General features: G+C 42.7%; 1 protein-coding gene and 1 long non-coding RNA gene across 3 annotated transcripts in view; one reads left to right on the top strand and one right to left on the bottom strand.

The window, feature by feature from the left end:
* Window positions 1-17,138, bottom strand: part of GNA12 (G protein subunit alpha 12) — a 44,269-nt gene extending 27,131 nt beyond the window's left edge. For both annotated transcript variants that reach the window (XM_074918755.1, XM_074918756.1), the window contains exons 1-2: window positions 16,450-17,138; window positions 3,721-3,936 (exon numbers count right to left, since the gene is read on the bottom strand). In XM_074918755.1, the coding sequence (XP_074774856.1) occupies window positions 3,721-3,936; window positions 16,450-16,770 (537 nt within the window). In that variant the 5' untranslated portion in view covers window positions 16,771-17,138. The remainder of the gene's footprint in view (window positions 1-3,720; window positions 3,937-16,449) is intronic.
* Window positions 17,139-17,542: 404 nt separating this feature from the next.
* On the top strand, window positions 17,543-19,168 carry LOC141966724 (uncharacterized). The gene is made up of 2 exons (XR_012634612.1): window positions 17,543-17,632; window positions 18,704-19,168. It is a non-coding gene; the product is annotated as an uncharacterized LOC141966724 (long non-coding RNA).
* Window positions 19,169-27,532: the final 8,364 nt, after the last annotated feature.

The raw sequence follows: 27,532 nt of genomic DNA, 5'->3' as shown, positions 1-27,532 counted from the left end.
CATGAAAGGAAACATCATTTATGGGTGCAAAAAAGCTTGCAGATACATTCACTTGAAAGACCAAACATTTGTTATTAGGCTCAAACTGAAGAAGCTTCTACCTTTACAGCTAAATCATAACTGAAATCCCAAGGTCCTTTCTCCAAGCCGCCATTCAAAATAGAATTTGTCTCCACCTGCTGGCAATGAAGAATTAACACCCAGTTGCCCAAACTATCACGGCAACCTCAAAAGAAAAAATGTTACAAGACATAAGAGACACATGATAAATGTATTCCTTTCTAACATACAGACAGAAACTGGGGTAGGATAATGAGGGCAGGGAGAAGAGAGAAGAATCACATACTGATTACAAAGGAATTCCTATTCTAGTAGTTAAAAAACGAGGACAGACGTGACAATGTAACCAAACATACAATGAAGCTTTTGTCCCCAAACTACTTGGCTTGCATACAAGGAACAGAGGAACTTTGGTCAGTGGGGACAGGCTGAGGCGGAGGAAGAACGAGAGGCTGATGTTTGTGAGAAGAAAGTGTAATTGGGCAGTCTGCTTTAAGAAAGATGGTGAAGAAAAAAAAGCAAAAAAGCACCCTGCTATTGTAGAATCCACCCACTCACTTCTGAAATGCTCAAAGACCCAGACAGGGATTTACAGCCAGCACTTCTAGGCACTGAATATGAAGCAGAAAACACTCAAATGCCCAGAGGCAGCTTCTGTGGTCCCAGAGAAGGAGCCTTCAGATTGTGTGAGGTTATGGTCAGAGCCATTTTCTTTCAACAAGCCTGCTACTGTCGAGTCGGTCATTAAGCTGAACCTTACAGACCATAGGAAGACACCTGTACATTGCAATATTCAGCTCTAGTTAACCACGGTTTACTCCTTATTTTTAAACAAAGACACACAACTTACTGAAGAAATACAGGCAGTTCAAAAGCAAATCAATATAATCCTACAGTTTAGAAGCCAAAATAACAATAATAAAAAGAGCTCAGTTGACTGTAAGACCAGGGTGAAGAAAATGCTAGTGCCGAGAAAGGTCGTTATTTCAAACATTGTCCAGAAACATTCAGAAAGATTATAATAATGTAAAGCTTCAGATTCTGGTGATGATTTTAAAACTATTAAAGATAATAAATTCAGTTCAAACCAAGCATATTCCATTTAATAGCTCATTTATACTAAATAAGAAAGGGAGTGCTGATGCAGAGGTTTTCTTTAGTCTTAGTTAAAATCAGTTCAGAAAAGATTTATTTTCTCAGAGTCCACTATATCTGGCTTATTTATTTACATGAGTCTATATCCAGCAAGGGTTTAAACCAAATGAAGGTATGGCTTTACACACATCATATGCAAGTATAAATAAAGGCATCTCCTTAAACCACCTGCTTCCATTAAAAAGTTCTGCAGTTTAAAAAAAATTTTTTTAACAGAAATTGTACTGCTGCTAATCCCCATGTACTCAGAGGATCAGACTTCCTTCAAACCTAGAAGCGAGGAATGGAAACTTGTTCAAGTTATTAAGGTCTTAATCTGTTTAGCGATCAATCCAGAAGCACCATTTGTATCCTCAAGAACAATCTACTATGTTTTAAAACTTTTTGTGCAGTGCTTTTTACTACGATTAAGGTACTTTAGAATCTCCTGGTGATGCAGCCCACACAGTAAAATAATAGCACCCAGTATTTTCAAGGTGTTCAGCATCCAGTGGGACCGAGTTACACAGTATTTCTGTGACACACTGTATTGTTGCACTACTGACAAGTTCACAGCTCTGGTGCCTGCAGCAGTTCCAGTTGCCCCAGTAACATCTGACAGGTTATATGAATGCCATCCAAGAAGATGCATGACAGAGCTATACCATGATGTTGAAAATGACAGCATATTAAATGATCACTTGCATGTCTGTATGCTTGGTTTTTGTGGGGCTTTTTTATTTTTTGGTATTTCCTGTTTAATCCTCAAAGCCAGAGAATGCAGAGGTAGGTCTACTAGTCTTGGAATGCTATTTATTCAACAAGCTACATTTCTTTTTTCCAGTTTGATGCAATTTTATTGCTAACCAGTACAGGACCGAACCTCCCACACGAATCCAGTCTGAATCTCTCCCTAAAAACAAAACCCATGCTTGATCATACTGTTTCTCAGAAAAAAAAAAAAAAAAATCATCTTAACAGGCTGCTGATGCAATTATTGCTTACCATACAGGATTCTCTTAGTAGTTGTCTCATGTTAAATTCAAGTTCCCTGTGGCATGAAGTATCTTTTTATTCCACATCTGAACAGTGCTTAAAACAGTAAAGTCTTAGTCTGTGTCTATAGATGCTAGGAATTATGGAACAATTTATCTATCTTCTCTCCCCACTGTACCTCCTCCTCCCCACCCCCAGTGCTGTAACATGGAAACTGGTACATTTTTAGCCTAAGGAAGTGAGGTTTATACAATCATCCTGTGACAGTTTAACCTAGCCATTTTATTTATTCTTTAGCCATTCATTTAGCAGTCTCAGGATACTTCAGAGACAGATTTCAAAAAGATATGCAAAAAGACTCAAATAGGCATCTTATTAGTGGAGACAGATGAGTACCCAAGGGCTGTAATATGAGTTTAACTACAGTATTAGACACTAGAGAATCCACAGTATTAGACACTAGAGGAGCAGTGTGAGGAAACAACCAAGAATTTCACTATTGAATTTCTCTAGTTTTCCTTTAGTTATATAGTGTTCCTTTGTTTCTCTCTTCTGCCTAACTCCTCTAATTAAACATTGATAACATATCCAGATATGAAGAACTTCATCTTTATCTGTCTCTTTTCCTTTTTTTTTTTTTTTTTCCCCTTTAAAAAAAAAGATGAATGCAGTTTGGGGACAGAACACCCAAAACAAAGAATTCTACCTGCAGATTGAAGCATAATTAATATGCTAAAATCATAAAGATACATTTATTGGAACAATTAGGAAACCATCCCATATAATTTTCCAAAAACTAGTAACCATGGTACTAGGTGCATGGATCAGTACCTTGTTTCACTGAACAGGGAAGAAAAAGGGAGAAAAAAAAGTGCATCTCCATCTTGTACATAGGAAGAGTAAGGAGTGGATTATGAACAGCTGTCAGAAACATATTCCACACCAGAAGCGCAGCTATTTTGGCACAAGAGCATGAAGACCTAATAACAAGAAAGCAAGGAAGATAGCACATTTTTAAGTTCACTGTCATCTTTCAGTTGCTTATCCAAGTTTCACTTGCAGACGTCAGGATGAAAAGAAACAGTCAAATAGCAGCAGCCAGAATGGGTGTTGCATTCACTTCAAAAGATGTGCATGCAGGAATAGTTTGCCAGTTTCAATACAGTGCAAGCTGGCAGGACTGGAAAGCTACAAATTAAGTGTGCCTTCATCAGTGACCTACTATGAACAGACCTACTGAGCTGCTAAAATATTTTTAGTTCAACCAATTCCTGCCTTTTTTGGTTCCTCTTGCTCTTCCAGTTTATCCAGTCATGTGCACTTTTCCACTCCCTCTTATTGCCATGTAGTTTTTCAAGTTTGTCTCCTATTACCGCTTGTTTCTGCTGCTGAAGTGCTCAGATTTACAGCATTATACAAATGGCTCATATAATAGCGAAGTCTTGCATGTAGCAAGCAATCTTTCAACTAAAGAGACATTTATACCACAGGGAACTTTTTTCCTCCCACTGGGAAGATGGACGTACTCACCAGCTGATACTCGCTCCGACGGCTGAAGGCTTCCTTGATTCCCGAATCCCTCCAGAGCGCGCCCAGTGCGGGTACATACAGCTGGAAGGTGGCAGGCTCTATGGGCATTCCAGCTTTGTTTTCAAAAGCCATCAAAAACATTCCATGCTTCTCATTCTCGGTGTACTGCCAAGGGATCCCCAGTTTGTCCCGTGCATCAACCAGAACCCTGCAACCCTAAAGAATAATTCAGATAAGAAAGTCAGTGATAAAAAGACTGAAGTGTAAAAGAACAAGGACTCAGAGGTACTTGAAGATTTTTTTTTTTTAACATTATTCTGGTGAGACTGAACTCAGGAGAGAATCATAAACATTGTTTATTGCAACATCTTAGCCAAAATGTATTTTTCCAGGTGGGAAAAAAATATATAAATATCAGCAACAGCTAGTTGCAACAAGCAATACTACCAACAGATAATAGAAGTAAACATCAAATGCTTAAGAAAAGTATCTGGGAACTAAGGTATGAGTCTCATAGCTGTAGTTTTGAAAATAATATCATGCCTAAAACCATATTCTTCCCTCTTTCTCTTTGCATTTGGGTTTTACAGACCAAAAAGGATACTAGTTTTCTCAACCATCAGGAGATCCAAAAAGCATTAAAAAAATATTGTTGAAAGAACATACTCTATATGCTGGTGAAGTATATTAAGCATCCAAAATTGAGGATACTTAGTAACTTCTAGTGCTGTATAAATCCACCAACTAGTTAAACATTTAGGTAAGAAAGACAGCAATACCAAACGAGCAAGATCAAAAAACACGTTGCTGTAAAGCACAATTTTGACAAACTGCTTGGATGCTATACCACACAGCTACCCAACTTTACAGATTTCTTGAAAGTTTGCTGTAAATGAGCATCTTCCACTGAGACACTTTCATCCACATGGTTCCAGTAGGAAAGCCCAGCAGCAAAGAGACAGAAGACTTTGCTGATATTTCAAGCAGGTGCAGTTTTCCATCAGCATCAGCTTACTTTTTGAACTCACCACACATTTGGTAAGACATTATGAGAGGTAGGTTTTGGTACTATAATTCTGGAAAAAAACATCTGGAAGGAAAGTGATCTAGTTCTCAAATTTAACTCAGGACTACTGAGACTGCTTAATTTCACATTTTGCAGTTTTTATGGAAACTTAGTTTCATATTCATGGCAACAAGCCAAACACATGAAACTTTAAAACTTCAGTCTTGAATCTAACTACACCTATACTAAATAGCTTCAGATGGCCAAGAGTTATTTCTCAACAGTAAGCACCATTTTAATAATGGATAGATCTGTTAATGGCGCTTAGCATTTCAAGCACCCTCTAATTCACATGTAAAATCTGTGTGTGTAATGTTAAACTACTTTTCTCATTGTGTTCTTTGGTTTTACAGTTTATGAAAATAAATAAAAAACAAAACTTAAGTTTTGTTTCCACATGAACCTCCACATTATTGAACTGATTTTTTTTTTTTCATACTTTAAGCTATTAAGAGTGTATGTATGTTTTCTTAACGCTTGAACCTTTCACCTCTCCAGTCCTTTAACAGCACCATACAACAAGAACAGTTTCCCAATAGAAATTAAGATTGGAAAGGGAAGTGAGAAGCAACTTCGTGTGTCACAGAACTGGAACTCAAAGCAAAGCATCATAATCATCACTGTGTAACAGTGTTCCTGAAGTGCTGTTTCCCAAAAATATAAATATTTATAATTCTCTAGTGATTATTACTTTCTTTTTATAAAGTAGAGAATATATCTCCACAATACCATGAAAAGATGAAAATTGAATATTTACAAACTGCTGTTTTAAATTCTAGACATAACTATCTAGTAACCCTGTCATACAGACAAAAAGCCAACTTTCATTCCTAGTTAGAGAATTTATCCCTTTATTAATGGAAGTCTTTAGATCTGTATTATTTGAACAGTGTTACAAGTGTAAGCATGAAGGAAAAACACACTTATAAGGCTCTGTCTCTGAATAGCAGATGCCTGCACGACATCTCATGACCTTAGACACTTCTGCAAACCCATCACTTGCACAGAACAGTCTCCCGGCTGCAATTCAAAGTCAGTGTCAGCTCCCCCAGTCGAGAACTTCAAGATTTTCCAAAGCATTGTGGTAACTGAGACTGGTGGGACACTGCTATTTCTAAGTATTTAATGCCAGGTTTGTTTCTGTTCAGCAAGAAGTGTTTATGAACAGAAATGGTTAATTGGCTGGCAATCCCCATCTCCCCACGCCTTGGGCCCTTCCAGAGCTCCCAGCCCACACAGGCCAGCTCTGACCTTTCACCTGCTTCGGCTCCAGCTCTCTGTAACCATCTCCCTCAGCCACTCAGCTCAGCTCCAGCTTTTCCATCTTACAGCTTTCAGACCGATTTAACCCCTCCCCATCTCACAGCTGCTGCAGTCCCTTCAGAGGGTTCACAAGACTGCACAATTCCTGTTTGGACAAAGCAGCACCAGGACCTCAGGCTCGGTGCATTTCCCCACACTATTGCTTTGCCTTCTTCTGCTCCCACTGGAAATACACAGGATCTCAAGAGACTGTTGTTAAGGAAAGTTTCATTGTTTGTTTGGAGAGAACCACAGAAGAGTTTCAACCAAGGGCGTAGAGACTGCTCCTGTCCCAGAATAGTCACTTATCTGCTGGCTGCTGCTCCTTGGAAATGCAGGTTTGAATCTCCCTGGGGCAAGAGAGGGAACTAAACTTAGACCTCACAGACCCTATGCGAGTGCATAAACTACTGTAAGGTCACCCACAGGAGCTTGTAGCGTCAGCACCTTCCTCTGACTGAGAAAGAAATGGTTGCCACCGAATCACATACAGAGCCCAATCTGGGACCAAGTGGCAGATTAAGATGTAAAGACGTCACCATTAGCACTGACAAAACAGACATATATAGACATGCATAGAAGGTCAAGTTTAAACACTGAATGAAGAACATAAATCCAGGAAATAGCTTAGCAGGAATGCTGTCCTATGCCTACACACAGGAACAGCACTTCTCAAAAAAAAAAACCCAACCAAAAACCCCAGGATTTGTAGAACACACCAGCTTTGAGATGCTGGTGTGTTCTACAAATGTGACCTAAAATGCACCAGGAGTAAAAGCTTTACATAACAAGTAAAATAGCCAGTGTTTCTTCCCCTCAGTTCTTAGCAGTTAAGAGTATTTGTGACTCAGCAAGATCCCCAGTAAAGTGAATCTAAACTTTTCTCCATCTCTGCAGAACAGTTCCATAGATGTTACAAGCAGATGTCAGAAAGATGAGGAGAAACAGAGGAACCGCCAAATTTAGAGCCCATGAAATGTGAGAATAGCAATACAGAGTTACTGCTAACACTATTTTTTGCAGCCACAATGAGCATTTGATAATCCTTGCCCCATTACCCTGCAGAACAAGTTACCATAGGAAGGGTTCCCTCTTTCCAGAAAAAGATTCAAAACACTTTCTGTATGTTTTTTCTCCAAAGAGACCATCATGGGAGATAGCCAGAGAGTAATTTCTATCTACAAGTAAAACTGCTTAAAAGTTTATAGGTACTATTGATGCCCAGAGGTAAAGATTTCACTTAGAAGATTAAATTTAATTAAACTTCCAAGAATTTCCATTTATTACCAAATAAGCAGAATAGAGTAATATATTTAATAATAAAGTATATTTATCAAAATAGAATTTGGACTAAGACACCATTGGTACTAATAAGAAAAAAACCCACCAAGTCTTATTAAATGTACAACACTCCCTTCCCAAGCTCTAATAAGGAAGGTAACACCAGACTATTTCCACTGCAGTGCTCATTTCACAGTAAACCTTCCCAACACTGCTATGACAGTTTTTCTGTTTCTACTACTATAGAAAATGTCAATTTTCTCTTTCATTCAGAAGATTGAATATGGTCAATTACCATGCTGTTTTTTCAAATCTGGAATATGGAAAAAAAATATGGCAACAGCTTTTGATATGAAATAAACTTCTGAACAGTTCAAATGATTTAAAGCTGTTGTGCTGCAATCAAAGCAGTACCCAGAATAAGCACAGATGGAAAGAATTAAAATTCACAGATAAGGATAGTGTCAGGCATTAGAAAATGGCAAAACAGCAGCATACTGGAAGCATCCGTTAAGGAGGGGAAAATAGGAAATTCTTCGTTTCATTCCTAGTAATTGGCATACACAAAACCTAAATGGAGATAGGGTAGAACAATAAAAGGTGTAAGAAGAGTGTGACATGCAATCTAACTCACGAAGTATTGTATCTTACACAGAAGAACGCACTAAGGAGATCTTTGAAAAAAGATAACCAAGGCACGATATACCAGGAAACCACAGAAATTACAAACGAATTGGAGAAGGGGGGTAGAAAAAGACTCTTCTTTCCATGCCCCTTGCTACACAAGAATGAGTAGTACAGCAACACAGTTATCAAACAGAAGTTAAACTAAAAAAAAGTTTTTTCTATACAACCCCCCAGTGACAAACTCATTTACATAGGATGTCAGCCAAAAGTATAAATGGATTCAAAAAGCAATCAAGACAAACTGATGGAAGAAAGGTCCAAAGAGGACTATTCAATTACATTCCAGATGCAACTCCTGGCTCAAGAAGTTTCCAAAACCAAAGGCTGCCAATAACTGGAGGGGTATACCAAAGTATCACATTGCCTTGTTCTTGTACCCGTTTTTGGTTGTGTTTTTTTTTTCCATGTCAGAGACAAAGCGCTAGATCCTTGGCCTGACAGAGCACAGCTGTTCGGCACTAAGCAGAATGTTTGCTACTCACCAGCAGTACGAAGGTTCTATGAGCATTTGTGCAAATGCTCATTACTAGGACTGACTCAAATATGTTTGTCTCCTCTACTTTTGAAAGCATTCTAGCTTTGAAAAAAAATATCCAGGTCATCTTGCATTTTAAAATAATAAAGTGATCTTGCTGGAATTATTAGAAAGGTTATCACCAGCTCATGTCACTTGGAGCCAGTGATGCTTGCCAATACATGAAAAGAAATGTTGCAGAGCAGCTTGATTTAAGAATATCTTACATCAGTAGTCACACTACTACATAAAACACAACATTCACATTTTAAATTATTTACATACTCCAGTACTTGAAGGATCCGTTATTCTTAAAATCTCACACCTTTCACCAAATGGCCAACTCAGAGGCCAAGTGAACCCACCACGGTTAAGCACCAAACACACAATGGAAACAATAGGTTTGGGGGGCACTCGCTCGTAAGCAAGGGCAGGTCCTTCCATGCACAGACCAGCAGTCAAGGGATCAAAAGATTTTATTATTGTAGTCAAATGTCTAGAGAGAACTTGCAAAACTACTTAGAGTTTGTATACAAATAGAAAAGTCTCCTACAGTGCATTTTCTCAAAATAATTTTAAGGAACTACTAGTGGGTATGAGATCACAGACAACAGAGTAATTGTTATTACATGTGAAATACTGCAGCAGCTACTCTAAGTTTTTACAATTAATACACTCTCTAGAGGAAAGCCCTCTATCTCCAGCATCTGTATATTACTTATGGAAATTGCTGTTGTGAGAGAAGTGCTGATCACTGCTGAATACTTGATCAGGGGACTCCAAGTTATAGCAAACAGGCAATACTGTCTTCTCCTGGGTGTAAACCAACATGACCATTGCAGGCAACAGGAAAATTCAAACCTGTTTCCTACTGTGTGCTTTTCTCATTGTTGTTGAGAAGGAACTGGCAGAGTCTGGGGATCACAATTCACAGAGACCAATATAAATCTGAGCTAATACCAAACAGAGTGCTCCCACCTCAGCAAAATATTTCTAACAGCCCCTTTATGCCAGTGGAACAGTACGAAGTAATGCAGCAATATGAACACAAGTCCAGCTAGGCTGGCAAGTTTACCAAAAAACTGCAACAGCTCTGTGATCACTGGTGCCAATACAAGACAGAGAAAGCTGATTCACACAGCCATAGATGGGACTGGACTCTTCAGCAGTCAACGCTTACTGGCAAGTAAAGAAAGATGATAAAATGTAACCTACTTGTATTTTTAGAAAACATCTCTTAACCTTCTAAAAAAGACATTTTCAGTTACGATTTTTAAAAATAAAGTTGTTAGTGTTTGCAAGTATAGCTGCATGCACTTTTTTAAAATTGCCATCTGGAACACTAGGAAGAAGGTGATCTAACAAAGTAATAGCAAGACAATCAGATTTTTACAACACGCTCTCATAAAAACATTAATGGTGTTTTTATTTGATCTATGTCCTTGGAATGTTATAGCCAAGCAGCGGCCAAGATCCCAATGTCATTAAGGATAAGGTTGCACATGACAGAGCAGTCAGTCTAACAACTAGGTACTATCAAAGGAGCATCTTTCCTGGTAGTGTAGTTCCACCCTCTCCTGTCTGATAGGTTTCTCATTTGTCTGAGCCCACAAGCCAATCCAGATGTGAGCAGACATCACCAACAGCCTAGTCATTTATATAAAAAGCGATTTCTATTACCTATATTAGTTTGCTGTGAGACAGACAAAAGGGTAGGGGTCGGAGCAGCACCAGTTAGACAACAAAAAGGCTCACCAGTTATGCATGTTATTTTCACCGTTCACATTCTCCAGTGCCACCCAGGTAAGAGCAGGGTAAACAGTAAAGATGACCTACCTTACAGCCCAACACACAAATAAAAAATGGGAACAAATGGGAAGTGTCATTTACTTAGTCCACAGGAACACAAACATTAAGAAACTTTTGGATTAGCCACTGAATCTCTGAACTGGGAGCAGCTGTGATGTCTGCTTGTCTGAAAAGTCTGAAAAAGAGTCCTTGTCTCTGACCGAATCCAGCAAAATAATGATAAATGCAGCAGAAGAAAAATACTCTCGCTACAAGCTTTATTTGCAGCAGAGAGATGATGACAGGTGCAGGACCTTCAAGTTCTGAGCTTTCAGAATTACATTACCAGGTTTCTCCTTTTCCCGAGACCATCATACTAACATCTAGTTCATGTTTTCAATGGAGTAGAAGCGGTCTCTTCAGTTCCAAAAGTATATCCATCAGGTTTGGCAAGATCCTGCCATGCTGCCCTCAAATCTACTGCCACAGTATCCAGCAGATGTGCTTAGACAGAAGGGAAGGGTAGAGAGAGAGGGCCTTCAACATTAGGGTAAGACCAGCTCCTCACTCCCACATGGATGAAAAACTCATACAAGTGAAGGAATCTCATTTGGAAACTCTACAGCCTCCGATTCCTTCTAGTTTGTTCTCCTGTTGTAATTAGTGTTGAACTTACTTTTTCAAGCGATTTGTGCTAGTTTGCTCCAAAGCTTTCTTGTAATTTTTATTAGTAGCACAATTTGCTGATTTCTTTGCCAATACTGTTTCCAATTAATCATAAAAATATATGTATACTCAACTGACCAAATATAATATAAGCTCTCAAATTTAGTCACTCAAGTGACTTAAACTGTCTGGAAAACATGAAAGTATGTGTCTACAGTCTCCAGGGACTAACTCATGTTCTGCAATACTAATGACTACATCACAAGAGCATTGTGAACTCTATTTTGGAACAACAACGAATATTTATCATTTACTATTGACCATTACTCCGCTTCCACTATCCACCATGATGAAGATAGATTGCTCTCTCCTAGCCCAGACAAGACACCCCAAATGCAAAAAGACCACCAGAGCTGACAGAACTTATAATTAAGACACAGAAAATACATCAACTGGAAGTTAGTAAGAGTTTAATTAATTAAACGAACCCAGAACAGTTAGACCAACAAGATTCATAAGGACTGTTTATTTTCTACATAATTTGGGGAATATTATTTTTTGTATTAAAATAACCACTACACAGTAAAAGCAAAAAGCAAAGATAGAACTGGTATTTAAATACCAGTTCTATCACAGAAGTTTAGCACTTCTACATTAAAATTCAGTGAGAAAGCTCCTAATTAGTCACAGTTCCTAGAGTATTCTCCTTGTCATTCCTTTTAAAAGAAACTGTCCCAGCAAAAATGAGATTGACACTGTCCTGCAACCAACTACAAGTATAGCTAGATCCCAACTCTGAAGGAACAGATTGACTGTCGCTATCATCACCTCCTAACAGGTTACCAAATTCGTCTGCATGTAAACCCAAGGAAACGTATAGGCAAGCCCATTTAAAGAATAACAAGACTTCACAGAACGGAAAGATGTATTCCCTCTTCATTTGTAGGCTATTAGAAGAAATATGCTTGCACTACAAATGACTAGGCAATTTGAATACAAAGTGTAGTTCCCAACTAAGTTGAGGAATATTCTTTTCCCACTTCCCAGAGTTTGTATCTTTACCCGACTGAAACCTGCACGTTTCGAGTTTTCTTGGTTTGTTTTTCAATGACAGCGTCAGAGACCATAAACACAACATCACCCCAGATAGGGTACAGAAAATACCTGCAACAATGAAGCAGCAGGAGACCAGGTTTAGTATTGGTTGCAGAAGTCCAAACTTCTTAAAATGGACTTCAGCACAGGCTACTCATTTTGCCCGCTTTACTGCCACTCATATTCAAGCTGTCAAGAAGAAATGCTCTTGGGTATGCCACGTGTATTCCAACGGCACTCAGAAGTCCCAAAGATATATCCCCAGGGAGTCTTCATGTCCAAAATCTTTGGTTGTTTTTCCCCCACTCAGAGCCCACAAATGAAGTAACACACCATTTCCTGAGTACTCCTCTCCACCACAATTCCAGGCTTTTCAATTCCTTAGTCAATCACCACAATTCAGGCCACAGACAACACTCACACATGTATTGAAACCTTGAGCTGGCCTTCTCATTCTCAACATAGAAACTAACATTAGCAAAAAATTCAACAGATTATACTTAGGCTTTTAAAAGCTGATTTTTTTTCCTCTTCAGATTGAAATCCAAACAAGCTGGTGCAAGTACCACTCTGGTGCTTGTAGATTAATTATTTTCTTACGCAGCTAAACCGGGTTTTTTCAAGCAGCATGATATTCTCATACTTGAAACAAAAAAAAACATTTAGACAAGGAACATTAGAGCCATGATTCATCAAGTATCTAAGCTCTTTAACTATTATCAAAGGAAGCAACTAGAATAGCAAGGCCAACCCATCTGTTTTGGAAGTTATCAAAAGATCCCTTCAGATACAGTTGGAAGAAATCAAAATGCTCATGTAACACCACCAGCCACTTCTTCGATTTGAAACTTAAGGTACACAAAAGTTTTCCAAGTTTCTCTGTATATCCAAGAGTTGCCTTAAAATTCATGCTGCAGCAGTGAGCCCTGTCCTATCCACTTTCCTTTTCCAGGTGGGTGTGCTAAAATCATGAAGCCTGTGTACTCATACCAGAACATTAACACTACTGCTTTTCACTTCAATCATCAAAAAGTTCCAAAAAGTTACTTTGAAACTTAGCCTCGATTAACAAGCAAAACCCTAGTTAACCGATGACTATTTACCTTAAACCAAAGCAAAACTAATGTATTTGAAGACCATCCCACAAATGCCAGAAAAAGCTAGCAAGGCCCTGAACCATCACCTGTACTAAATGGAAAAGTAAATTCTGTATCATAGATTTATTTCATTTCAGCATTTTGTTTCTAACTAGGGTTTCCTGGAGTGGGGGATGAGAAACAGAGAGAACAGCATAAGGAAAGAACTCAGCATTAAGAAGATACCAGAAAAGTGAGAAGCTGAAAATTCTAAGTGGAAGCTGACAATGTCAGTTCATACATAGCACTTATTTCCAAAGAGGTTTCAGGCTCTGCTCTCTGAATCAGTTCCTTCATTCTCCATAAGCTATACAGACTGCCTAAATACTACTGCAATAAGCACTTTAGAATTATCAAGCACTATTGAGAGAGTAGTAATCCTTCTCCTTCAGAGAGAAGTTTAGTCATGGTTGGAAAATGAAAATTGACCATTTAATCCCAGAGATTTACACTGCATTTCTAACTCAGATCTCAGTGTTGTAGAAGCTTAACAGAACCATTGTTTGACCATGCCGAGAACTGTGTGGAAAAAGGGGCTAAGGTTGCTGCAGCTGTACTTCACAATGTCAGATTTATATGCTATGCGATAGGATCATTTTCATTTCATGTTGTCCACATATCATATTATAAAAATTAATCTTATGTATTTTCTCATAAATTAGATATATGGTGATCTCCACTTCATCTAGTCTTAATGGATGATCATTCTATGAACTTCCTGAAAAAGTTAAAAGAACCTGTAGTCTAAACACTTTATTATAGAAAGAATAGCAATCAGGTTCACTTGACAATTTGCATCGTTAAAGTAGTAAAATAAGTTTACTTGAAACATCTTATGGTTATCCACAGAAGTTTAATACAAGAAAGTATTACACAATTATCCTAAAATAAATGCACTGACAACATCACTCTGTTTTGAACGCCCTGTAATTCTGTCTTGGTATTTGATTCCTTCCTGATGATTATGGCATAATATCAAGGTGTTATTAGGTTTCCTTCAGATGAGCAAAACACAAACAGAACATCTACTGCCTTCTCCCCACACTCCAGTCTCAGAACTCCTTCCCACCAGAAAACTCATTTAGTTCCCTTTGTTTGTTCTCTCTCCTTCTGCAAACTCCTTCCACAGAGACCACTCCCAAGCCATTGCCCAAAACCTATATGTGAAGAGAACACTATTCTTATATGCCAGAGCCATCTCTGTCATCTGGAGAAGGAAGAGTCAGACAGATGCGGTCCATGTGCACAGAAGGGTAGCCTAACCTAACACTCCCAAATCATGAACTGCAAGGCCAAAAATGGTAATCTGCTGAACCATATTAACACACTTTAGAAACACTTCTAGATTTTAGTTTGATTATTAGGAGGTTTAAAAAGGTGTTCAGCTGACAACAATCCAAGAAGTGTTGTTAACTACCCATTTTGAATCGGAATAGCTGACTGCTACCTTGAGGACCTGAATTCTACTCTTAAATTCTACAAATTTGCCCAAAGCCATCCAACAGGCAAGTGTTTCAAGTGCAGAATTCCGTCTCCCTACTACAAGATGAAGATGCTTATTTTTCTTTCCAAAGCACACCAAGTTCTACTGCTGAAAGCTCTATACCTTCTGCATACATAAAATATTACATTTTTCCATAACTAGTATTGCTTAGATAACTTAAAGAGGAAGGAGTCTTAGATTTTTTCTGTTTTCACAAACTGCTTCCTTAAAGCCTCTGCTACTACTTTAAATCAGTAGCAGTAACAAATAAATCACTGGCAGTACCAAAGTAAGCATTAAGACCTCTAAAATAATACTCCTTACTTCTATGTGTATAAAAACTTGTAACACTCTTTGCTTGCATAGCTACAACGAAAGAGAAGCTTCCGAGCTTCGGCTTTCTTGCAGTTAATGGGCTCCTGCAATTCTGAAAGTGGACAAAAAAAGGAAAAGAAAATTAGTCAACAATTTTCCTGTTCTGTAACAGAAGCAAAAGCCCTTCATGGAATAGCAGCATTCTTAGAAACAAGGGCCATTGTATGCATGCACCTATTAAGTGCATATAAAACTTCCATGTAAAAACAAATCTGAAAATTCAAAAGTAACTTGTTATCCTTAACTTGCACAGTTTCCTTTCTTTAATTTTCTATGAAATCTTAGAGCCTCACAAATCCATGCCCACCTAAGAATGGAGACTGTCCTACTGAAAAATACAGGCAAGAAAGTAGCAAATTTTTTAGAGGAAGATTATGAAGAGATAGAGCTATTCTTAAGTGACTTTTTTATGCATGTTCAGGTATTTTCTGAAATATGATCACTTCTACCTGCACAGGGCATCAAAGCTTGTTTCCCAGAAAGAAACACTATTTGTCAAGGCTGATACTCCTTAAATGTCTGTAGACCAAAGGCTCTATCTGTAGGCTTTACCTTTATAATCTCAAGTCACTAGAGAAATACACTACCAGCACTATAAAGACGGCACACACACTGAACAAGAACTTTTTCGCAAAGGTACCAAAATAGTTATTTCCACTTCAGTGCTATGCTTGATAACATCCCACACGTCCCAACTCTAAGGGCCTATGCTCCCCCATTTCTAAAGAGGTACTGAGTAATAACCACTCGCAGCCACATCTATACAAGCACCCATTTCTCATCCCATCTCGAGGTACACAGACTCAGGGCATGTGCTAGAGGCACGGGAACTCCTCCTCATTTCTTCAAATTTTGAAGTTTCTCCAATTCTGACTTCGAGGATGCCCTAGTAATGTTTTTTCCAGAACGCAGACCACACCTATATCCTCTTTCCTCTGCGCTCCCACAAAGCTTTTCTCAATCCCCTTTGCAGGGAAGTTTCCTCTGAGCCTGCTTCATCGAGGCCTTCTGATGGATAACGCCTGGAGCCCCACAGAGCCTCGCCTCCCGCCGCCCGCCGGGCAGCCGCACAAAAGGCACACGCCTTCCAAAACACCTGCACCACTGAAACCCCTGCCCCGGAGAGGTGGGGAGGGGCACCGGGGAGGTGCGGCGGAGCCCCGGCCGAGCTCATCACATCCTTTTCCGACGGCGATTCCGGGCTCGGCCCAAACTCCCCAAACTGCCGTGGATGCGTCGGCGCCGGCCTCCATCCCCGACGGCTCCGGGCGACGGCGACTGGAGCCGCCGCTCCCCACCCCCCCCTCCCCGCCCCGGGCCCCCTCCCGCCCCTCACCTTGAGGATGTTCTCGTAGATGGTGGCACGAAACTCCAGCAGCGCCTTCTGGTCGAACTCGCGGCCGTGGATGATCCGCATCTGCTTGAGGAAGGTGGACTTGCCGCTCTCGCCGGCGCCCAGCAGCAGGATCTTGACCAGGCGGCGCACGGCCCGCCGCTCCCGGGCCAGCATCGCGTCGATCTCCCGGCTCCGCCGCCGCGCCTCCCGCTCCGCATCGCGGCTCCGCTCCTTGCCCTCCCGCCGCGGCTGCTCCCCCGCGCGGCCCGTGGCCTCGGCCGGCAGCAGGCAGCGGCTCAGGGTGCGCACCACGCCGGACATGGCGGCTGCGGGACGGCGGGAGCGCTCACAACGCCGCGGAGACCCCAGCCAGCTCCGCCAGCATCGGGCGGAGGCCGCCGAGACGCTGGGACCCGGGAGGAGGAGCAGCCGCAGCCGGGGGCTAAGGGCCGGGACCGCCCATTCCCCTTCTCCCGGCTCGGCTGGGCGACGCTGCGGAGGGAGGGAGGGAGGCGGGGTGCGGCCCGGGAGGCCGGCCGGGGGGAGGGGTGGCGGCGGCACCGGGGCGCGGCCCGCAGGCCCTGCCCGGGGGGGGGCACCGCCGCCCCGCTCCTCTCCGAGCGGCGAGGGGGCGCCGCGGGGTCGGGGAGCGGCGGGAAGACGCCCCCGCGCCCCTCAGCCCGGGTTCAGCCAGCGGCCGCCTCCGGTCCCGCTGAGGCGCGGCGGGGCGGGGGGACGCGGCGCCCCCGACCCCTGCACTCAGGGAGCGCCGCCGCCGCCTGCGGAGGGCGGTGCCCGCTCGGCCCGCCCGGCCCGCCAACACTGCATCTCATTGGGTGACAGGAGTGCCGGTCAACGCTTCCCTCTTCCAATTGGAGCAATTGACACCGCGGGGCGGGGCTAGGCGGGCGACAGGGCTCAAGGCACGGCACCGCCGGGAGGGACAGCGCGGGGACGGGGGCGGGGCTGCCCCGCGAGAGGCGGGACAAGCACCAATCAGAGGCGAGGGGGCGGATCCCGAGCGGGGCGGACCGGCGGGGGGCGGGGCCTGAGCCTAGCTGTGGGAGAAGGCGGGGCCGCCGCGCGGGGCGTGACGTCATGTCGCGTCCTGGGCCGTGGGCGTGAGGTGGCCGCTGCGGCGGGGCCCGGCCGGGGCCTGTCTGCCCCCGGCCCGTCGGCATCGGTAACGGGGCGGCGGTAATAACGCGCTGCTGGGGAAAAAGCGGCCAGCGGGGGTTATTTCACACCGGAGCGATTCAGCAGTCCACGCTGCAGCAGTCATGCAGTGACGTAAAGAGTCGTGTCATCGTGACGCCATCACATGAGTACACGCGGCCAGCGCGCTGCAGCGGCCGCGCTGGTACCGAGGTGTGAGGGCTTCCCTCTGCAGGCCGCAGCCCGAGGCTCAGCTGCCCCTGGGAGCTGCTCCCCGGCGGCTTTGGCCTGTGGCTTCAGCACTAGCAGCTGGTGGGTGGTGAGGGGCCTCCGCCATGCCGGCGCTGGGGCTGTGCCCGCTGCTGTAGCTCATAGCACCGGGTGGTGGTTTTCTGCATGAAATTTAATTTTTTGATTGATGTCAGGTGTAATTCCTTGTAAAGCATATTGAAGCAATCTACTGCAGGGCTGACGATGAGAAGGGGATTAAAGTATCAAAGTACACATCTGAAAGAAAATGCCCTTGGTCTCCTGATGAGGTACTGGAGGGAAAAAAACCCAGCGTTTTCAGAAGCAGCTGGTATGGGATCACCTGGCAGTGGCTGGGATCCCAGACCTTCTGGCTGCAAAATGAAACCATAAAAGACAGGCACGTGTTCTCAGTTCTTCAAGATTATATAGGTCCTTCCTGTATTATTTCTTTTGTCTGTGCTTCCAATTACTTATGACATAAACATCTAATCCAGTTTAAACTTCAGATAATGTATCTTGCCCCAGGCCTGTACCAAACACTGGGGCAAGTGACACAAATACAGAGAGTTGAAGGAAACAGCTAACATGACTGGGATTTCATAGAAAGTTAAGGATGTTAAGAAGCCTTAAGATGTTCAAAAAAATCGGGGGGTCAAAAATTTAGGACAAAACTGATGAAACAAAACCTTTCATGGAAGTGATAATACCACGTGAGTATTAATCACAGTGAGATGCTGCTGTCAACACTTCCCCAGGATTTTTTCTCCTTAAAACCTAAAACCACCTTTAGCTATTGCCATTCAATACAGCATGGAACCTTTCTTGAGAAAGTTATTTTCTCTTGCAGGATCTTACTTCAATTGCAGCAGCTCATGCCACGTATAAAATACTGCTGTAATTCACGAGTTTCCCCACTGGATGTCATCATTGCCCCACAAGAAGCCAGTCAAACCAGCAGGATGGAGAGAAACAACTCGAGCCCCGAACGCCCCATACTCCATAGGCCTGATTTTTGGAACAGCTGAGCACTCGGGACCCGCTGGAATCCACAGACGCTAAGGTGCCTGCAAATCAGACTCTATGTAACTGTGAAGTGCCCAGATTGATATTTCTGATTAGCTCAGTTACTCCTGCCGCACTAGCTTTGTCTGTGCCCTACTTGAGGTCCTCTTCAGACTTCTGAGGTTCTAAGGGGTTTTGGCAGAGAATTCAAACAACTGTGAAGTCCAATGCCTGCAATAGGCCTGCTTCATCTGTAAGTGAGAGTGGATTACGGTATACAATAAACTAATCAAAAAAATCAGTTGCCAGACATCCTTAGTTCTCTATGCATTCATCCATGAAAGCAGCTTTCAACAGCTCACATCTAATTGTCAAAAGGAAAAGGTCCACCCCTCCCTCTTTCCCCCGCAGCACTGTTGTTCCTCATCTAATCATTCAGAAACTGTTCTAAAAACAGGACAAAACAGAATTTTGTTTACTACCGCAGATCTGCAGCAGTACGCCTTCTGTTGCTCTGCTGAGGGACTGGGCAGAACCTTCCAAATGCACGTGATGTTTCTGCAGATGTTTTGTTATAGGCATAAACAATAGGTGTAAGCACCCCAGTAAAAGCTTATGAGAGGCTTGTAGTCAGTCTCAATGCTTCCCCTTCCTCCATTTCCTTATTATCTGCCCAGTTCCATGCTTCAAGATTTCCAGTTCATCTCCCTTCTTTAGGCTTAGACTAAATTAAAACAATTTATATTGATACAAAATAAAGTAATATTAATGGCTTCCTTTTTCTCTTATTTTACTTTCTCAGTTTTCCATCTTTACCTTTATTCTGTTCCTACTGTTTTCCTTTTCTCCATCTCTCTTTCTTCCTATAACTCCTCTTTCTGCTGAGATGAAGAAATACTTGTACAGCTGCTTCTGTTTCTCCTTCCTTCATCTCACATAAATAAAGAGAGAGAGAGAAGGAGACTAAAAGATGGAAGAAAATAGGGGACTGGAGAATAGAAAGAGGCAACAAGGGCAACATTATTTCCATTTCCCTTGTTGGCTACAAAGCAACTGAATTATGAGCAGAAAGGCGGGGAACTCTTGGGGGAAAGGCTGGAGCATGAACTTCTGAGGCTCTGGCCCTGGAAACAGACGGCAGAAGATTAAAGCTGAAAAGATGTATGGCAGTTGGAGAAGCTAGTGGACTGCTTGCACATGAAGATGTTATTGCAGATGGGAGTGACATCTGGGCAGCTCCAGTAAATGGAGAAACTATGGAAAAAGCACTGGAAGTGAGCTTCTGTTCGTAAGTCCCATTTTCTGCTTACAGAAAGGCCAGAAGAGGACATGATCTCCCTGATGAATGCTGTCACAAAGTATGTGAAATGAGGGCTGAGGTGACTGACCTTGGTTCTTTCTATCTGTTTCAAGCCCCACTTGTTTCTATCTGGGTTAAGCACAGAGAGGATATATGGATTTAACCCTCAAAAGGACTCAGAGCTACCATTTCAGTGTCTTGAAGCTTGTAGTTGACTAATCCCAAAGTCTTCCCAAGTCCCCACCTGGATGACGGCCCGTCCTATGCTCAGTCCACTGTGACGCATATCTAGAAGCCTGTGTTCTCTCCTCTAAAAGTGTGTTATCAACATCAGCAGAGAAGGCACAGGGGGAAGAAGGTGCTACCACTTCAGCTGAGAATGCAGCTAATAAACCCTGTATTACAAATCTGAACGTTTGCCCATACCTGGGACACAGCTGTTGTCTTCCTGACCACTACCAGATACTGTCACTGCCAGGAAGAATATTTTGCTCAGTGACATTGGGAAGCAAATAAAAAACAAGAGGGATATGCCTACCAGTGCATCACTATGCAGAAGTATCAGACCTAGTGCTAATGTAATTTAAACTTCAGAGTTTAGGCAAGAACCTGGCAATTTTAAGACAAGAGCAAGAAAAAGTATGCACTAAAGGGATCACCTGAGTTGATAAATCACCCACCTTATCCTTTCTGACCACTGTGCTAGATGAGCAGTCAAAATATCGAACTGTTGTTACCACGGGGCAGATGCACTCCTGGCTTAGTCTAACTTATTTAAAGATGTTGGGGCCCTTGAATTGCTTGTTGTGCATTCAGATAGCAAATCTTGTAGATCTGAAGAAGATTTACGATCTAAACTCTTTTGGCTTCTTCTCTGTTGTTGACACTGTGACTCTCTTTGCCTGAGGAGGTGCTGGAGTTTATACGCACACAAGCCCTTACCTAAACTGGTAGTTTTGTCATGTTAAAAGTGCCATGTTCTGCTTATTGCATTCTCAGAGGTTTTATATGGCTTTTTCGATGGCCTTCTCTCTGCAAACTCCCCATAGCAGAATGAAAAAGTGGAGAGAGACAAAATGAATAATATTCTCCTGTGGAGGAATGAAACAAGAATAGTTCAAATAGATCAACTATTTTCTAGTAACATCATTAAGTGTCTGTGAACCTTCCAGTACTAATATATTAGTTTTTTGCTTTAAGTATTGAGACCTTGGCTGGATGTTTTCTGCAAGACTTTATGATTCCTACTGTAATATGCTCTTTCTCAGAGATCCCAATTCTTTGAAGTGATTGCAGTCTTAACTCCCGTGAAGCCAAAGAACACTGAAGTAGTTAGGTGTCTCTCAAGAAAAAGATCCACTTACTAGTGAATTTGTATCTCAATATTTGCCTTGTTCCTTTTAACATTAATATACAGTTGTTTGGGATACACATCCATTTTTTTGATCCAGATTTGCCTAAACCCGTTGAGTTTATAACTATTGACATCAAGATGTTAAAAACTAGGTCCACACAAAGAACGAGAGAACCACGAGCAGCCTTGTAGTGGTAAGACTGGCAGAGAAATGGATAACCAAACAGTGCTTTCAAATTACAATTGTTTGATTATATTCCCCCACAGCCCAGAGAAGTGCTCTAGGTCTCTGCCATAATGGTGGGCACTTGCCTCAGAATTAAAACCAGTGGTTCTACAGAGAAAGCCCCTGGGATGTCTGGTGCTTCCATCCAGACATAAGCAGTAAGGAAGGAGACTTCAGTACAGGTGGTAGGTTGCAATGAGTCCCCAGACCCTTCTTCTGGAGAAAATGTAAGTACCTGCAAAAGATATGCACAAGTTGATGATCTGTTGCATCAGAGTTGCAGGAAACAGTTAAATGGCTGTGCAGTATTAGAGGGGTTGGATGGAGAGAGATCAGTGGTTTCAGAACCATGGTCCTGTGGCAGACACCACGGAGAATGAGGCACCTTGGATCCTGGTGACCCACAAAAGCAGGACTCTGCTTCAGTCCCCACCCTCCAGCATTACAACCAAAACAAGATATAAGGCTTTAACAACTGTAGACACCCACAAGGAAGGTCTGCAAGGAGAAACTGTACCAGCAGCACACAGTGGATACCGCAAAAAGAAATGACAAGTGCTCGTAGTGGGTGACTCTCTGTTAAGGGGCACTGAGGTGCCCATCTGCCAGCCTGGCAGGGAGTCACAAGAGGTATGCTGCCTTCCAGGAGCTGAGGTCTGAGATGTTGCTGAGAGGCTGCCACAACTTGTCAAAAGCACAGACTACTATCCATTAATACTCTTTCATGTGGGCATGAATGACACGCTAAGCTGGAACCTGGGTGGAAACAAGAAAGACTACAAAGCCCTAGGGGTGCAAGTGAAAAGTATTGGTGCCCAAGTTATCTTCTCTTCTAGTATGTTATATTTTCTTTACCAGTTAGAGGAAAGGGTGCATCCAGAAATAGACATATAATGCAAATCAACTTCTGTCTTCATGGCTGGTGCTGTCATGAGGGTTTCGGTTTTTATGAAAATGGGACATTCTTCAATGACGATAGCTTGTTAGGGAGGGATGGGATCGACCTGTCTAGAAGAGGCAAGGGAATCTTTGGCAGAAGGCTGGCCAACTTGATGAGGTGGGTTTTAAACTGAAGAACTCAGTGGGTGGGTTCCAAAGTGGCAATGCTCATGCCATTGCAACCAACTGGTGAATAAGCTAGGCCAACCAAAGCAGTGACAAATGTTCCTTAGCTGCCTCCCGAGATGAGAACCACAAGACCAACCACCTCAAGTGTATGTATATCAATGCACACAGCCTGGGGAACTGGAGGAACTGGAGCTCCATGCCCAGTCAGAAAGTTATGATATCATGGGAATAATTGAAACATGTGGGACAAGTCACATGACTGGAGGATCGCAATGTATGGCTATAGGTTGTTTCATAAAGACAGGGAAGAAAAGGTGGAGGAGCTGTGTTAGGGAGAACCTTGAATGTACAGAAGTCAACTACGGCAATTGTGGAAGGCCTATCAAATGCCTCTGGGTCAAGATAAGAGGAGTCATTTCCAAGGGGGATCTTATAGTAGGACTCCACTACTGATCTCCAAACCAAGACAATAAGGCCAACAAAGCAATATTTGGGTCACTTAAGCAAGCTTCGGATCAACAGAACTTGGTTCTTATGTGACTTCAACTACCCAGACATTTGCTGGAAGAACAATACAGCAGCTCACATATCACCCATCAAGTTCCTGGAATGCATAGAGGACTGCTTCCTCATACAAATGTTAGATGTGCCAACCAGGAATGAGGCACTGCTGAAATTGCTCCTCACAAACAAGATTTGTAATATCTTGGTTAGTGATAGTCTTGGCTGCAGTGATCACAATAATGTGAAGTTTGGGATCCTGCTGACTATGCTGATGGTTAGTACTAAGACAAAGGTTTTAGATTTTAGAATAACAAGCTTCAGCTCACTCAGAGCTCAGAGATTCTGTGGGAAGCTTCTGTGGAGGTTAAAGGAGCCAGCGAGTGCTGGGAATTTTTCAAGAAAACTTTCCTGGGAGCACAAAACCAGTTTGTCCCCTTCAAAGGTAAGAGGACTAGATGGAGCAAGAGAATCCCCTGGCTTAACCGTGAGCTTCTGAGTCTGCTCAAAACCAAGAGAAGCATACCAGAGATAGAAAAGTGGATGAATACCCATTGAGAACTACAAGGGCATTGGCAGGGTGTGCAGAGATGCAAAATCTCAGCTTGAATTGAAATTGGCCAAAGATGTCAAAAACTACAAGAAAGGGTTCTTCAGATACATGTACAACAGCAGAAACAGAAGGAAAATATTGTCCCACTGTTAAACAGGAGTTGTGAATGAGTCACCAACAATGCTGAGAAGTTCTCAATGCTTTCTTCACCTCTGTCTTTACCCACACTGTTGTGCCCCAGGCCTTGGGAACAAAACTGCAGGTCAGTGCAAACACAGACCCGCTGTCAGTGAAGGAAGAGTTGGTGTGTCAACTATACAGGAGCTTGACCCCCACAAATCGATCGACCTGAGGGTGTTAAGAGAGCTGTCTGATGTCATTGTGAGGCCACTCCCCATAATCTTTGAGAAGCCGTGGAGATTGGGGGACTTTCCAGAAGACTGGAAGAAGGCTAATGCCACTCCCACCTACAAGAAGGGCTTAAAGGAGGATCCAGGAAATTATAGGCCCATCAGTCTTACTTCAGGCCCTGGGAAACTTATGGAACGAATCCTCCTGGAGGCTATCCCAAGTCAAATGAAGCACGTGTTTGGGAAAAATCAGCATGGATTCACCAAAGGCAAATCATGCCCGATGGCCTTCTACAACAAAAGTAACCTGCTCAGCTGATGTGCGGCGAGTGATGGATATCATCTACATGGATTTCTCCAAGGCTTCTGTTACAGTTTCCCACAGCTTCCTCCTAGAGGAACCAATGCATTACAGTCTAGACAAGTGGTCTGTGCAGTGGGTGGGGAGCAGGCTGCGCCCAGGGGTGGGGTAAATAGCTCCTTTTCAAACTGGAAATCTGTCGTAAGCGGGATCCCCCAGAGATTGATATTGGGCCCAACACTGTTTAATCTCTTCATAAGTGATTGGGATGATGGGATAAAATATACCCTGATGAAGTTTGCTGATGATACCAAACTGAATGGGGAAGTGGACACTTCGAAAGGGAGAGCAACCCTGCAGGAAGACCGGGATAGGCTGGAAGAGGGGGCTAACAAGAACCTTATGAAGTTCAGCAAAGACAAATGTAAGGTCTTCAACCTGGGAAAACACAGGCTGGGATCTACGTGTCTGGAGAGCCGCTCTGTGGAAAGGGACCTGGTGGTCCTGGTGAACAACAAGCTTGACATGAGTGAACAGGGTTCTGCTGCAGCAAAGAAAGCCAACAGGATGCTGGGTTGCATCAAGGGCATCACCAGCAGAGATAAAAAAGTAATTATCCCACTCCGCTCAGCACTTGTCAGGCCACACTTGGAATGCTGTGTTCAGCTTTGGTCCCTGCTATGCAAAAAAAGTGTGGACAGGCAGGAGAGGGTCCAGAGAAGGGCCATGAAGATGACTGAAGGACTGGGAAGCCTGCCATGTGAGTAAAGGCTGAGAGAATTGGGTTTGAGAAGGCTGAGGGGAGACCTTGTCACCATGTTCCAGTATTTAAAGGGTGGCTATGAAGAAGATGGAGACTCCCTTTTTACGGGGAGTCACATTGAAAAGGCAAGGAGTAATGGGTACAATTTACTCCAGGGGAGACTCTGATTGGACACGAGAGGAAAATTTTTCACAATGAGAATAATCAGCCATTGGAATAAATTCCCCAGGAAAATGGTGGATTCACCAACATCAGACACTTTTTCGATTCGGCTGGACAGGGTGCTGGGCCACCTTGTCTAGACTGTGCTTTTGCCAAGAAAGGTTGGTCCAGATGATCCCTGAGGACCAACCCAGGTCCCTGGCATTCTATGATTCTGTGATTGTATGATTTCAGTGTATTCTGATTTTTAACTATATTTTCTTTCCCCTTTTCTAGCTCTGTGAGTACATAGGCTGCAGAATGTTTGGTTCATACTGTTTGTGAGTTCATAAGCATGGATTCTCTTGCAGTGGCCCGGCCCAGCTGCCACTAAGCAGTAAAAATGTCAAATTATGCCAAAGCAAAATATATGTCCTTCTTTTGTTAAATTTGTAGCCACCATTTTTTCTTTTCCATATGATATTTTCATCTTCTGTCCCACAGAGTGGGGGAAATATACATAAAATATGTGAGTCGTGACACTTCATGGAGTTAATTTTCACTATTTTCAGACTGCTTGACAGTAGCCTGTTCTCCTTCATTACACACCAGCCAATGGGTGGATTAGTTTACTTTCAAAACACAAAACCTCATATCAATCCCCAAACAATTAATTATTGAGAGAAGGCAAGCATATTTTTAACCCCACCTGTGACTTTTCTACTTAATGCATGCAACAAGACATGATCTGTGTAATTCCAGGCATGTCCTGCCAAGTGTCCTGCAGGCTCTAAATTCTTAGTGTGAAGTTATTGAGATTGCACACAGGGATGGTGTACCTTGGCTCTGAGAGTACAGAAAGATCAGAAAGTGAGGTTCTGCTCCACGGTGTTTCCTCAGAGGGCACAGAAACTGTGCCTGTGGGATCTGAGCAGGGTTATTTCTCAGCAGCCCTTGCTTCTGAGTTCTAAATCTGCAGACATATACCTAGAGCACAGAGGGACAGAACACACGCGTGCTGGCTCAAGCATGTGTCCTTGGCATACACAAGAAGTCTGGCATCTCAGAAACAACTTCAAAGCAGACAAAAGTCCCGAAAGTGTTTGGACCTCTGATTTTGAGTACAAAAGACTCAAAGCGGTAAGTAGTTTTGTCAGTTCAGGCGCATGTTTTGTTTAGTCATCTATGTCATAAGCAGTCATCGGAAAAAGATGATGAGTGACATTAAGAAGGTAAAAAATAGGCACAAATCTATAAAGTGCAAAAGCAAAGCCAAAGAAAATGGAGCTTCCTGAGAACAGAACCTATCATGTTTGCTGCCAAGCTACATCCATTTTTCCTGCATTGTTTTTAAAATCACTTTTCATTTGGTGATGCAGAGCCAAATATCTCCATGGGTAACATGTAGCTCCCCAAACTCATAGGAAATTAGCAAGCCTTAATAAAATTTATGCATGGCTTGCTATTGCAGTTCCACATCTAAAGGGAAAACAGATGTTCTCTTTAGTTATTCTCTTCATGTCCGAAGGAAAGCTGTTGGTTACAGTTGTGTTTTTTCCAAAAAGGCTGGTGCTGAAAAGGTTACAAATGATGCAATTTTTACAGCCCTACTCCAAGGCTCTCTGCTAACCTGAATTGCTGAGGTGAGGCTTGCAGATGCCTGTCACCCACTTATCAGCCTCGTATTTCTTAACACCTACACTTTAGGATGAATAAATAGAACAGAGTCCACAGTATTTGCCTGAGACCATTAATGGGCTGGCAGGCCAGGCTTCCAAGCCCTTTGGCTGAATTCATTGTTAAGTTTCTCAGCCCAGGTTAGTTTCAAAGGAGAGGCAGAATGGATGCACATCTGAAAAGCATGCTATTAGAGATGTCACTAAATGGGTCTCTCAAGGCTTCAGCATGAAGAAGAAAAATCTTGATTCTTCACCTCCTTCACCTGGCTCCCTTCACTTAGCACATGTACATTCTGCCCACATAATTTTCCACTACACACTGCAGATGGGCAATCTTCTCTTTCTATTTTTACACAAATATTTTCAAGATGTGCAAAAACATTAGCACTTACAGTGAGTGTTTGCCATCTGAAAGAGCTTGCCACTGCAAACATGCAT

This window comes from Athene noctua, chromosome 15 (assembly GCF_965140245.1).
Source record: "Athene noctua chromosome 15, bAthNoc1.hap1.1, whole genome shotgun sequence".
Taxonomy (NCBI): domain Eukaryota; kingdom Metazoa; phylum Chordata; class Aves; order Strigiformes; family Strigidae; genus Athene; species Athene noctua.
The sequence above is the reverse complement of the archived record's forward strand: the minus strand, read 5'-3'. Positions and strand labels throughout refer to the sequence as shown.